This window comes from Wolffia australiana, chromosome 4, assembly GCF_029677425.1.
Source record: "Wolffia australiana isolate 7733 chromosome 4, ASM2967742v1".
NCBI lineage: Eukaryota > Viridiplantae > Streptophyta > Magnoliopsida > Alismatales > Araceae > Wolffia > Wolffia australiana.
In genome coordinates, this window is record NC_135838.1 from 16748633 (window position 1) to 16763256 (window position 14624).

At 35.7% G+C, this 14624-nt stretch overlaps 1 protein-coding gene across 1 annotated transcript; it reads left to right on the plus strand.

The window, feature by feature from the left end:
- Positions 1-1567: 1567 nt before the first annotated feature.
- Positions 1568-3114, plus strand: LOC144702540 (fasciclin-like arabinogalactan protein 2). Its single transcript, XM_078574590.1, has 2 exons — positions 1568-1584; positions 2778-3114. The coding sequence occupies exons 1-2, from the start codon at positions 1568-1570 to the stop codon at positions 3112-3114; spliced, it is 354 nt and encodes a 117-aa protein (XP_078430716.1).
- Positions 3115-14624: the final 11510 nt, after the last annotated feature.

Sequence of the window (14624 nt, forward strand, 5' to 3'; positions counted from 1 at the left end):
ATGAACAAATTATTGAATCGAATCACCTAGGTAGGAATCCCATCCGTGATTTCTTGGATCCTCGAGTGAGTCATGTTGAGCTTCTCATGTGTAAAAAAGCCTCTAGACGTATCTATGTGTTATATGGAATGTCAAATCTCATCATATCCCGTGTCAAACATCATTCATACTCATCATTATTTTTACGCTTTCCCAATCATACCAGGAATGGATAAGAGCTTTAGGGATAAGGGAGAAGAAGGAAAGGCCCCCGAACAATTGTAGTGTGGATGAATTTTGTTTAGGGCATTTCCCCTTTATATACTTAGTGGGTATATTTCATAAAACTCCCAAACCTTAAGTATATCATACGACATCAAAAAGACAATTTGTGTATGGCCCTTTAGGCCCAATGTATCAGTCTAGATAACTACTCTAGTGGCCCAATAACCTTTATTGACCTTCTAAAAAATTAAATATATCATCATATATATTAATTATTGTTGAATTGATTCAACCTAATAGATAGGTCTGGTCTCCAGCCCATAGGGTACCAAGCTACACATTGTGCCCTAAAATATACAAATGAGTATGTATTTAACTCACTCTTGGAATCTTCTTGTCATCGGTTATCATGTACATATACTACCCAATCTGTTAGATGCTCATAGACTGACATAGAGTATGGTCAATTTTCAAACCCTAATTGATCCTTCTGAGTTAGTACTTATGCATTCATGAATCCTTGGAGACTCTTCTTCAATATTTTACCACCTAAGCCAAGGGCTTCATTGCATCATCTTCCTTGAGCTATCTCCTCTCATAACAAGGGTGGATGATCCCACATTGACCATTGAATTGTCTATCTTTGTGAACTTCTTGATGCTAAGACAAGGGTATGCCAAGAACATACTAAGACAAGGGTAATAACCGATTACTCTTCTTCAATATTTTACCACCTAAGCCAAGGGCTTCATTGCATCATCTTCCTTGAGCTATCTTCTCTCATAACAAGGATGGATGATCCCACATTGACCATTGAATTGTCTATCTTTGTGAACTTCTTGATGCACTTAGACTAAGACTATTTTGAGTTCCATAATGCAAAGTTCATCAGTCATAATCAAAATAAAAATGTCCATCCACAAGATATCTTTAGTGTCTGCGATGTAAGGACCGCTTACACAACTCTAACGTGAAACAACATGATTACCATTTCGATATAATACCATCCAGGGATTTGTACACATCAATTTAAGGTCATATTTCCACAAAACATCACCCACACTAATGCCCATGAGATCAACTATACTCATCATATGAGTAAAACTAGTTACTCCTATTATATTCTGATATCTTCTTGAGCATCCTTCAAATAGGAATATTTAGAACATATGCTTAACAATTAGCGATCTTTGTATAACAATCTCATCATAATTCATTAAGTCTGATGATGCATTCATGGACTTTATTATAAGGGTAACACATGTCATATAATGAACACAATTTACTAATGAACATGGAACGAGATACGGAATGTGTGATTGGCTTGCTGAACACATATACTTCCATCAATAACTCAGGCACTATGGCACTCATCGACAGGTAAGATTGTGCCTCCAGTTCTTGTGTTCAGTTCATAGTAGAGGAGAACGCTAGAGCCCATACCTTGGTGGATGAAAGTTAATGGGATAAAAATTAAGGAGATTATCGGTGACAACTAATTTTACCCAAAACTTATAGGGCCAAATAACCAGAGGTGAACATTATGCTGTAAAACAAAAGGTTAAAAAGCTTAAAAAGGCAAAGGAAATTCTAAATCAACAAAAAATTTTGAAATCCATGGTAAAACTTTGCCACCAATCAAGAGGTGAATAAAAGGTATTAGATGGTAAAATCAAGACATCACACTAACTTGCTCATGCTCAACTCTTTTTTCCCCCAACGAGGAAACCTTACTTTCTAAAAAACTAGATGACAAAAAATATTTTCCTAGGAATATGAGCACACATTGACGGCTGGGTTGAAACAGGAGTTGTGGCCTCACATGGATCCTAGCGCACAACAGATACCCAAGGAGACCATCGATAGTTTACATAAATCTCCCTTCAATTTCTTGGATAAAAAATGACATCAGGGCTGTAGAGAGGAACATGCCCTTTATTGAGTTCTCGCGACCAAATAAGATGATATATAATCCATATAACGTATTTTATATGACATCATAAAAAAATACTATGTATTATCTAATTAACCCTATAAGTGACTACTTTAACTACCTTTGAGATGGTAATGTAGCTGGTTTAAAAGCAAATGAACTTTAGACCGCATATAGGAACAGCTGTATGAAGATTAAGCTCCCTGTATGAACTACAACACCACATCAAACCATAGAGAGGATGTGCTAAATCTTGACCAGTGAAAGATATGAATGGCATACCATTTTAAAAAACTACAAGCTTCAGAAAACAAAGAAATGGAAGGCTACATGATAGTTAGAGCCTTTGTTCAGAATCGAAGTGATCTTTGAAAAATGTAGCGCTGAAGTACTTTAGCGTAGATGGCTAGCCTGGATCAAGTGAAGATTGAGGCTTAAAGCACAAACATGTGCAGAGTGTGTTCTCAGATAAAACGATGATATTAAACATGTGCAGAGTGTGTTCGTTCGTGCGACCGAACGGTCAATTGTGGGATTTTGCGGTGCGGTGCAAATTTCGCACACCTCACCTCACAGTATTTTCGCACAACACACATAGGTCTGTGCGGTGCAATTTTGTGCGAATGTGAAACTTTTGGAGGCCCCCTTCCCCCCCCTCTCTCGGTCTCTCTGTCTCCGATGCCCCCGCGAGCAAGACCTTCTTCTTCTATTCTTGGCCCCCGCAGAAGGCGTATAAGGACAACAACGGCACGGGATTGACAATCTTCTGCCTCGTCAATGATGCGGTGGATGATTTTGCAGAAGAGCTCAAGAACTTAACTGTGGAGGGGAAGATCTCACTGCTATTGTTCCACGGAATGCCCAGCTACAACTCGTTGGAGACGCGCAAGACGCAAAACTGGTTGGTGACGACGCTGGTGACGACGGGGAACAAGAACTACAAAATGACAGTGCAGAAAATGACGGGAACGACGTGATGATGGAGACAAAATCTGGGACGTTGAAGATCACGGGACGATGGTAGATGAGAAGCTGCTGGGGACGTTTACGATCAATAAGGTGTTGAAGCCGTGGGAGTTGTTTAAGGTGTTGAAGAAGCCAAACTCTTGTTCTTTCTCCCTACTGTTATTGTCTGTTGTTATTATTTAGTTTCTTTCGTCGTCTGTCTTCTTCAGTGATTGTTCATCTTTGAGGTTGTAATTGTCTGAGAATGTATAGAGAGATCAGCCTGTTGATGCCGTCCAGTACTCTTCCTTGTCCATCCTCCTGCTCTAGAGTGCAATTGCAAGGACAGAATGCGATCACACGCCAGCGATCTCCAGGGCGATGGGGAGACCCTCTTCCTCTCTCACCCACCTCCTCTCCCCCATCTTCATCACCGTCTTCTTTTTCCTCTCCATCTCCGTCTGCGCTCTTGTCGTCCTCCTCCGCCCCGCTCTCTACTCTCCCCCCCACTCCTTCTCCTTCAAATCCCCCACCACTCTGCGCCACCTCGTCTTCAAGGCCTCGCCTCTTCCTCCTCTTCTCTCCCTCGACACAGCCGCTTCACTCGCACCTTGTGGCGACCCAACCTTCTTCGCAGCTTCTTCTTCCTCGACTCTCCCATCACCAATGCCAGCCTCCCTCCTCTTCTTCCCGGTTTCCCTACGCCTTCCCCCACCGCGGCAGCCTCAAGTCTGCCGTCCACATGGCGCGCATGGTCAAGGAGGTGGTGGAGGCGGCAGCGGCCGCCATTGGCGGGGCTGGATGGGTGGTGCTCGGTGACGACAACACGGTGTAGTTCCCGAATTTTATCGGTTATTTTTGGAATTTATTGGAGGTAGAAATGATTTTTTAAATATAAAATTATAAGTACAAAAATTCAAAATTGTGAATTTGTGCGATGTGCGGTGTGAATTTGCGCATGAATCCGCACCGCACATCTCATTGAGCTTCTCGTGCGGTCAAAAATTCACACAGTCGGTGCAAATTTTCGCACCGCACTGCACATATCTGCACACTGTCCAAACAGCATGAACTAGTCCCACTTGGTGACATGGGGACTTGCTTCTATAATAGGATAAAAATCAAAGAAATGCTAAGTTTTTGACACAATTCAAGACTAGTAGAAAAGCATGATTCATAACCATGATCAACAAAATATGAGCAAAAGGTCATGTGAACATCAAAGGTAGCTTAAAAAAAACAACATCAAAGGTCATGTGAAAATAAAACAATATAGATATGTAAAAGGGTTTATCAAGTATTATAATATATTAACATTTTTATATTGACAATATAATACAACCCATCTCATATCCTAGAGCTGTGGATCAACTAAAAATCATAGATTGTATCCCTTTTACAGTATATTTAAGTTTGCTTTCACATTTTATTATGGTTATGTAATATCAGTCCTTTATATGATGCAAATATACACAACATTTTTATTGTTAGGATCTCATTAGTAGTTACCTCCTCCATGTTTAAAGCAACAATAGAAGACTCTCCTGAGATGACTTCAGATTTAAATTTTAGGATACATAATGAAACATTATTCATTTTAATTAGCTTGAAAAAAATATTAAAAAATGAGCAAAAGAGAATTTTAAATATGATGTGTGAAATTATTGCTTCCGCACTTCTTCTCAGAATAAGAGGGATCTAGCAATTCAAGTTTGGGTTGCAATACTACAGCCTTTGGGTATTGATATATCCAACTTTGGGATTTTTATCAGCATCACCTCAACAAAGAAAAGTTAGATTGTTTAAAATAGGCTCTTAAAATTGTGTTTTATCCGATCATTGAGGATAAAAATGGGAAAAACTTGAGACTGGTTGATTCTGCTGTCTTATAATAATATGAATAGTCATATCAAGGCTCTTAAAGTAATGTGTTCTTCTTTCCAGAGTCACGATCTTAAGGTGTCAAAGTGAAGGGTGCAATCCAAAGATCAGTCGTTACACAAATCCAAATGTGTCATTACACGTTAGATGTTACCCTAAATCCATATGTTTCATGTGTGGGAACAGAAATTTATACAAAGGGATTTGTTGGTCCTTTTTTATCCACATGTATACACCATTTAGTATTTTAATAGCTTAAATCTTACGGATAATAAAAATAAAACATAAATGAATACTCAAAATTAAATGACTTGGTTGGTAGCATATTCCTGCTGCAAGAAATATGAGCTTTGATAAGGAGGACTATAAGAAATGAAAACATATTGACATTTATAAGGTGTTCTAAAAGGTACACCCTCGATTATGGTAATAATGAAAAATGCAGCCAAAGAATGTTGGAGTGGAATCTCCGCTTATGTTCAACAGGCAGTAAACAGAGTATGTTGAAAAGAAAGGGAGGAATAAACCAAGGCACATTTCTTTACTTCGCACCTCACTCTTATGTAGACCTCTAGGGGGTCTTTGTACTAACTGACCTACAAAATAAAAATGGACTAAGTAACAATATATTTCTAATTTCTGAGAAATGAGAAATGATACTTATCCAATGAATGAAAGACTCTTTTAAAGTAATAAATCCAGGGTACTTTCACTCCACATTCTTGATTCTCCTCCTTCCATGTTCTGGAAAATTCCCAAAGGTGCAAAATTAATGTCAACATTATCCTCCTTAAGCATATAGCTCATGCACATTCTTGAAAGTCCCAAAAAATGTCAGAAGTCTCTCACAACTTCTTCTTGTTTACATCATAAATTTTCTAGGTGAACTAGGGTTTATAATTTCATTAAAACATTACATGCTGATTAAGACCATCTCTAGTGCACCCAACATAGTATCACCAAGTGCTAAGAAAAACCATTATGCTTAGGATCTTTCCTATGCATCTTCCTTTTTCTTTCTGTGATGGATATCTTTATCAAGTCTTCCATTTCCTTTATCTTTACCCAAGTCAATGTTTCTCCATTTTTACTGTGAACAAGAATGTATCCTTCTTCATGGATCTCCAATATTGATCCATATTGGAACCTCATTATTATCTGATATGAGTTCCAGTATCTACATATCAGATAATAATGTCTTCCATGTATTCATCAGAACCTTCAAGATTGATTTTTATCATCCTCCACCATGATAGACATATGAGTTTAATTCTACCTCCTCTTCATTAACCTTAGTTCGGTTAACTTTTTCCTCTAATTCATGGCTGTAAAATATGGATGCAGAGTGTCCAAATTACTCTCATTTCAACACTATATTTTGGATATATCTTGAGGTTTGAAATCTCCATATTTGTTATCTTGCTTATATATTTCTATCTCATCCTATTCATAGATCACTACCGATGTTGTATTCACCGCCATGCTTACAAGTTGAAGATTCTTAACCTGACTTTCTCTTGATGTTACTTGTGTGCAAGCTAATAGTGCTTGGTTTTCATCTCATCCATCACAATCACAAGGCTTCAACTTGTAGACATTAAATCAAATATCCCTATTGACTGATATATTTCTCAGATTCCCATATTGCTCCAAAAATTGATGGCATATCTCAAGAAGCCTGAAATAGCCTCCTCTATAATTTTCTCATTTGGTTTTTAGCTCATCTTGAGGTTTATCACATAATAAATCACTGCCTCTAATGGAAATATATGTGGCCACTAAGCCAATCATAGATTTTATATCTCATTCCATGTTCATTAATAGAACATATTCCTTATAATGCACATGTGATGCTTATAATGAAGTCCATGAATACATGATCGGACTTAGTGAATGATAATGAGATCAGAATACAGAGATCACAAGTCTGTAAGCATTTGTTATAAATATTCCTATTTGAAGGATACTCGAGAAGGACATTGAAGTATCCAGATAGAATAGCACTATCCAGCCTCGCTCGTATGGTGATTATAGACCGTCTTGTAGCTGTTCGTGAAGAGACACTAAGGATAGATAGTGGGGCCTCTTTAGTGGAAAGAGTTCACTGAATTGATCCATAAAAATCTCTGAAAGGTATTATACCAAATTTTCCTTTAATGGTATTAATCAGTCATCAAGAAGTTCACAAAGATTATTGATTCATCAAGATGGGATCGTCCACAATCGGTATAAGAGGTGATAGTTCAAGGAAGAAAATGTAGTGAAGTCCATGGCCAAGGCAGTGAAATATCAAATAAGAGTTCTCTAGTGATTTCTGAATGCATCAGTACGAACTCGGATGACTGATTAGGGTTTGACAGTTGACCATACCCTAAGTCATCCTAGGAGCATCAAGTGGATGAGGGACTATACATACACGATAGCCAATGATGAATAGGTTCCATGAGTAAATCAATACACACTCCTTGTATCTTCTAGAGCATGAGGTTAGCTTGGCACCCACGTGTTGGAGACTCAATCTGGCATTAATTAACTAGATTGATACATGGGCCTACAAGGTCACACACAAAAAATCATTTGGACGTCGGAAGACATACCATTTGTACGCAAATGAAATGAATCACAAGTGTTTCATTTCATATTTTTGATGATGTCGCTATGATTATATTATGTGTCTTCCACTACGTGGAATCCTTGTGTTCATCCATATCAAGGCCTTTAGAACCGAACAGCCTTTTCATTCTCATATTAAGCTTCTCATACTCATGTTTCATTCCATGTAGTCTGAACTGACCAACCAAGTGGGCTCCCAAGTTTTTAATATCAAAAGCCTTTCAGTTCTCCATCACCAACTTCATTCTCATGATTCTACCAAAGAAACTATCAAGTTTGAACCATGATAGCCAATATCACCAACCAGTCATTCAAAGGAGTGTCCTCTCCCTAAATGTCATTTTGCATGCCATGGACATCCAAGTATTACTCAATCTCACTACCCTTAGATTTAAGTCTGTCTTTTTGAAAATGGGAGGGAATGGATATTTCTATCCTTATCACTTTGGTCCCATTTAGCTCTAGATTGGTTTCTCATGACGGACCTCCTAAAGAAATGAGTATGTGGGGTGAAGTAATGCCCTATATGTAACCTCCTATCAGGAGAAGTTATTTATTAAGGTGAGAAAAGACTGTTTCAAAATAACTAAGATGTGGGAACTTTGACCACATGTTCTTTATTTTGCCAAATTCTTGCATGTGTGAGATTAAAACAACAAATACAACCTGCCAGAATATATTCACTAGCAGAATAACTTCAAAGGTTAATGTTGTGAATTCCTCATTGGCTCACTCCACTCTCTGCCGCCTCATATAATTACCCACCTCCTTCCCCATGTCAGCCTTCTTCCTCTTGGGATTTTTGTCCGTCTCACTTTATGCATATCTGTTTATCGATCTGCTTATCTTTCTTTTAACTTTAATCTTTTACCTCCACATGGATAAAAAATAATATCTGGCCTTGGATAACTTGTATCCAACCTGCCTTTCTCCTTAACTTATCTTTCTCACTTTAACTCTCAAAAAAATTTACAGCTATGTACGTCCTATAGACATGCTCAAATGCATAGGTCTATTTAAAGATGAGGTAGAGGCACAACCCTGCTACAATGTTGTTTAGTGAGAAACCTGATGGGGAAGAAAGAGAGGTAGGGACCAAGCCTTTTTAACTTACCCCCCCCTCTTTATATCTCCCTTTGTTGAAGAGGGACTTGGGCCCTGGTTATAGACAAAACAGGTTGTCTAATTGATCTTCCCCTGAATGTTTCATGGTATGCTTCCATTACGGCTACAAGGTAATCAATTAACTATGAAGCTGATGACCATGACCTTGAGATATCCTTCTTTTTCTAAATCCCTTTATGTATCCCTCATGAATAAAACATACTAAATTTTGTCTCTATATTTTTCATCATTAGAATTTTTGAAGAATTATTGGCAAAGATATAAAGATGTCGATGTCATCAATTCATGGCTCTCTTATCTTACGTAAACAATCAGAGTAAATATGTTCTAAGGAAAAGTATGATGTAACATTTAATTTGCCCAATGTCATGTTAACTAAACTCACGGTTGGTATCAAACTGCTGCCACTTTGACCTTAGAATATAATAGGCCTGATCTTATTTCCAGCGTTAATGTCATTGGGCAGATTTCTGTGGAGCATTGTATTTTCTTGACCAGATAAAGGAAAACTCTGGACTTCAACTCCAAGACTGAAATGGATAATTCAAGATAGATACTTAGACCTCAATCTTGACATTTATAGATGGGGAAATATCCAACAAATAACTTTGTGGTTTAATATTCAACTGCATGTTTCCCATCATATATTTTATTTTATCACTGGATAGATGGGGAAACATACAAAAAATAACTTTGTGGTATCATCTGCATTATGTTATGGCTGGATTTTTTATTGGTTAAGGCACATGCTGGAGTTTTGATTGAGATTGAGATTGGAGGTAATGCAATTGTCTCTGGTGAAATGGAGGCCTAGATTCATGTAACTTTTTACTTCCTTGATTTCCCTCGTGCTCCATTGGGGATGACCTTGATCAACACGCATTACATTTACCTCCATATCCTTGTATGATCCATTACTATGGCCACATCTAAATAAAATGGGTCAAAAAGAACTATGTGTATGATGATTATAATATGTTTGGTCCTGATAAATTTTCCTATAGAACATATTAACATCCTCCATAATAGAGCTTTTTCTAAGAACCATGAGAATCATCGTGTGGCACATTGGCAGTAAAACATGGATCATGATATCCATAATCAAGATTTATTGAATAAAAAATTAAATCCGCGATAAAATAATTAAATGGTCCAAAAAGTAGACCTCTAAAATCTTCCCATGATGCATTTTTAACAAAAATATTTAAGAATGAATAATAATTAAAAATTTAATACGTCAATGATACCTACTTCCTAGACATTGGGCCAGTTGAATTTTGATTCATTAAGTTAATAAGCCAGAATTTTGGTTCATTAAATCATTTTAAGTCTATGATTTATGGACCAACATTTATAAATGTTTTCTTGGTACAGAGTAAGTGAAGGTCAAATCCACAAAACACAGGTAATGAAAGAGAAAATTCCGTTTCAATATATTTTAAGATAATTTTTTAGGTCATTTTCTGTTTTTCTGGATTTTAAATATTTCTAAACAGAAAAATCAATGAAGTGAAGGGGAAATTAGTCAAAACTATTTTAAATAAATTAAATAAAATTCCTTTTTTGAATATTTTTTAAATATTTTTAAGCTTCTTTTTAGACTTCTCAGGGAAGAAAATAAAATTTAAGGAAAAGTAGAACCTTTGGCACCCTTCCCATGGCAAAATCTGTGGATGGGTGCACTAGCTATCAGGCAACAGAACTGGGCAAGAACAGGTGGTGAACAAAATATGTTGTAACTTTTACGACACAAGGAATTTTTTTTGTCATTTGATGTGTTGAAAAGCTTAACTTCTAGGCTATCAATTAGAATAGTAATCAAGTTCAATCAAACATTCAAGAGATGCCACAAATCTTGTAGCCCCTTCTCCTTAGGGCCAAGTGGTGTTTTTTCTCCAAGAATCTTGATCACACTTGAACTCTCTCTCCCAAAATCTTGTGGAACAAGTATCGATAAAACAAATCTGATGCACTAGGCTTTCAAAAATAATTTGGCTGCATAAATCAAAGATCGCATACAAAGAGAAGGAAGAATGGTTCAAATAGAAGTTCCCTATAACTCTCCCAGACATTGGATTTAATTCCAAGTGCGTAGAGGGCTAGGATTACTTGCTTTCTGCTAGTTATTGCATTCCCCCATTCCCAAATTTGAAAATAGACCTTTCAAGTTAAAATTGTGGCTTAGTTCCACAATTCTTCCATTTACTTGATCTAGTTCTTAAAAAGGTATGGATGGTCTTCAAGAGTGGTCTTTTATGTATTAGGCATCTTCTTGTTATCTAGGAGACTGCTTGGAATTATCCTTTCCTCCAATATGTATCCCAAATCTACCATTTTATTTACATAACTAGCAAACTTCAAATAAAACTCCAAGAAAATGTGAGAAATCCGCTTGACTCTAAAGAGTCCCCTGGGTTTGGTCTAAAAATCAATAAAATACACAAAAATAGAGATTAGTAAAATAAACAATGAATTTCAGATTTTATCCTAAAAGGTGAATAATGTAAGTGTATATGGTTGGATCGATAAAATAGCATGCGATATTTGTAAAAAAACATCTTTGAACTTCCTTCCTCATAGGGAGATATTTAAAAAGAGTGAGGTTTTTAAGATCCATAAAATGATATTTTTTAGCTCTGAGTGTTTGAAAAAGGTCAACATAGAAGAGAGGCTTGCCTGCATGAAGAAATTACATTGATCCCATCAAAACAGAGGGATATATATGGTAAGTTATCCTGCCTTACATTGATTTTTCTTCAATACATCTATTAGTTCGATCAATATCATCTCATCTTTCCATTTCAATTTATCATAACTATCACCCCGTCCTATCCTACAATTTCCATATCAGATCTTGATCTCACCTTCACTTAACCCACTGAACAATCTTCTTCAATTGTCCCTCATCTCATCCTACTATCACATCTTCACATATATTCCACTATCTACACTCTCCCTTAGTTTCATTAGATATATTTTCACCTTACATATTATTCTTGTTCATCTCATGCATACTAAGTATTTACTATCATCCTCTGATCCCATCATTATAATCACATCAAATAACTGTATAGTTAATGTTCAAATTCCTATAACTTTATTTCATGTCTGGATTAATATAACTTTTATCGACAAAACTCAAAAGTCAAAATGATATATTTGATCCTATTTTTTTAGTTTATCACTCCCCCCTTCTAGCCAACTTGATTGTCTTAAGTCCTCGAGCTAATTCCCAATACACACACTCTCCAAGTAGGTCTGCTTACCCCAATCATATATTATCTTGAAAGGTTTAAAATGAATGCTTTATTGGTTGACTATCCAGTAAACACCCTAGACTCATCACCATTCTAGAACCAACTCATAAAGAGTCCACCTCTTACCATCACTAGTCAGCATGATTCACCCAAAGTCAACTTTAAGTGCTATACAAGCAAGGGTAACTATTTCTAAATTTAAAGACATAAGCTATGTAAAAAAACCTTTAATCTCAATCTTAAAAGATATTGAAAGAAATAAAAATAAAAATTCTGTCAGTACAGTGGGCTTTTACTTTATCAATTTGACTTTGGGTTATAATGTGTGTTTTGAATTTAAAAAGTTGACCTTGACCTTCTTTTGATGAAATTGATTCCCTGACTGATTTCTCTGTCTTTTAGTTTATCTGAACTAGATTTTATGTAATATATAAGTGGCAGAAATCTAAGATTTATAATCAGACATTCCAAATCAGTTAATCATTTGCTAAAATTATAAAGATTAGATCTGAGACATCAAAATACAAGAAATTTGATTAGAAATAAATTCAAGACTCCTGAGAGACAAAAATATTAGATCGATAATCAGAAGTTGAGTTTGAGAAAGAAGTGATTTGAAATCAGAAATAGGTTTTGGAAAAAAGGAATTTAGAAAGTACAAATTTTGGAAGCAATAAATAAGGATTGAAAAATAAAAAAATCAAAATTAGATATAAAGTTTGATAAAATAGAATTTCAAAATCAGAAATAGAGTTTTTGAAAGAGAGAATTATAAACCCAGAAACAGAGTAGGATAAAAATAGACTTGCGAAATCATAAATGCAGTTTGATAAAGAAAGAATTTCAAAATCAGAAATATGGTATAATCAAGAAAGAATTTGAAAATAAGAAATAAATTCTAATAATGTTTTTTCAAAATTAGAAATTTAATAAATAAAGAATCTCAATATCAGATATAGGGTTCTAGAAAGAAAGAATTTCAAAATAAGAAATAGAATATGAGAACTATTGACTTTAGATATCAGAGGCAGGTTTTGAGAAAGAAAGAATTTTGAAATCAGAAATAGGTTTTGAGAGTGAGTTGGGAACCTGGATTCCATTTGACAAGCTCTGGATCTTATCCATGGAATTTTGAGCAGGAGCAATCACACAAATGAAATACAATATGAAGCAACTGCACAGACATGAGGTTAGAGGAATAACCAGAATCGCAGGAGCAGATGGTTACCGTAAAAAATTTTCACCTCAGAGAATTTTTGCAAACACTCTTTTTTCTTGATAGCCAGGGGGGGGGGGAGAGAGAGAGATAGAAAGATAAATCACCAACCAATCATCTTCTCTTTCTTCTTGTGTCTTTTCTTCCTAAGGGAAAAACTATACAGAAGAGAATTTGAATAAAAACATTGATACCTAAAGTAAAACTGTGTAAAACTTTAAGTAGAACAAAATATGAATGATTTCTAAATAGTAGTGTGATCTACTCAAAATTTTCATTTATTTCGTATTTTTTCATGAACAAAAATACTCGAGAAGATACTGAGGTATGAAAAAATAAACTTGGAAGAGACTAAAAAAACTATTCAAGATAATGTGGCACTGCGTTTGTACTACTCATGCTCAATCTGTCAGTACCTGCATTCACAAAACCATACATTTTCACCTGATTTGATCTAAAAAAGGTTAATAACAAATTAGATTCACGTGAAAATTAAAAACAATTACTATATTTCATACGCATCAATGGCAAAATTTGATAATGATCCAACTGATTTTAACTCACAACTTGAAAGAGGATTCTAGTCATGGAATGACTTGCCAGTTCAATGTACATATTCTCTTGTAGATGTCAAGCAACTAAAATCCTAGGTTGACATCTTTCTTTTGAACCTTCACATCATGAAATATATTTTAGGGGAATTTTAATCAAGGCTAGTTTATCATCCCTGTATAAATCTCTCTAATATTTATTTTTACTTTTCATTAAATTCCTTTTTAATATTTTTAGCTGTAACAATAATAAACAGGTTGTTTTAAAAATGAAAAAAACTTTTTAACTTTTTTCTGCAGAATGATTCTTTTATTGTGATTTGATATATCAGAATGCTTATCATCTAGTCTATCCTCTGGGAATTATCGTAAGTCAAAATTTTAGTCTTTAACCTATTCGATGTTTTAATTCGGAGACTTATGCAATCAATTTATGATAATACCTTTCCTTCACAAGCCTTTCTTTCACATGGCCCCCTAATGTAGAAAGAATTTCTGGACCTCTGAACCTCTATTTATTATAGGGGCTAGTGGTCCCATTGAAAGAGTGGGAAGAGAGGAAACTGCCAAAAAAATTCAATCACAAATTCTTTCAGAATGAGGACTTATAGCCATTTAAAAATTGCCTCGAATTCCTATTTTTGCGCATTTTTTCTTATGTTTTACATTTTTTATTGCCATTTTATTGATTTTTGATGATTAGAACAATCCTCAGCCATCCGATCATCTGACCATCAAATGGGAGATCGTTTTGAGTCATTAGATTATCTTCATCAAACGCGGGATCTTCGGTGGCCGTTGGGTCTGGCTGCCTTATAATCAGATCGATCATGGAGGTCTGATCGATGATCCCCTTGACCTGCAGAAAAAGAAAAGAGAAAAGAGGTAAACTAACCTCC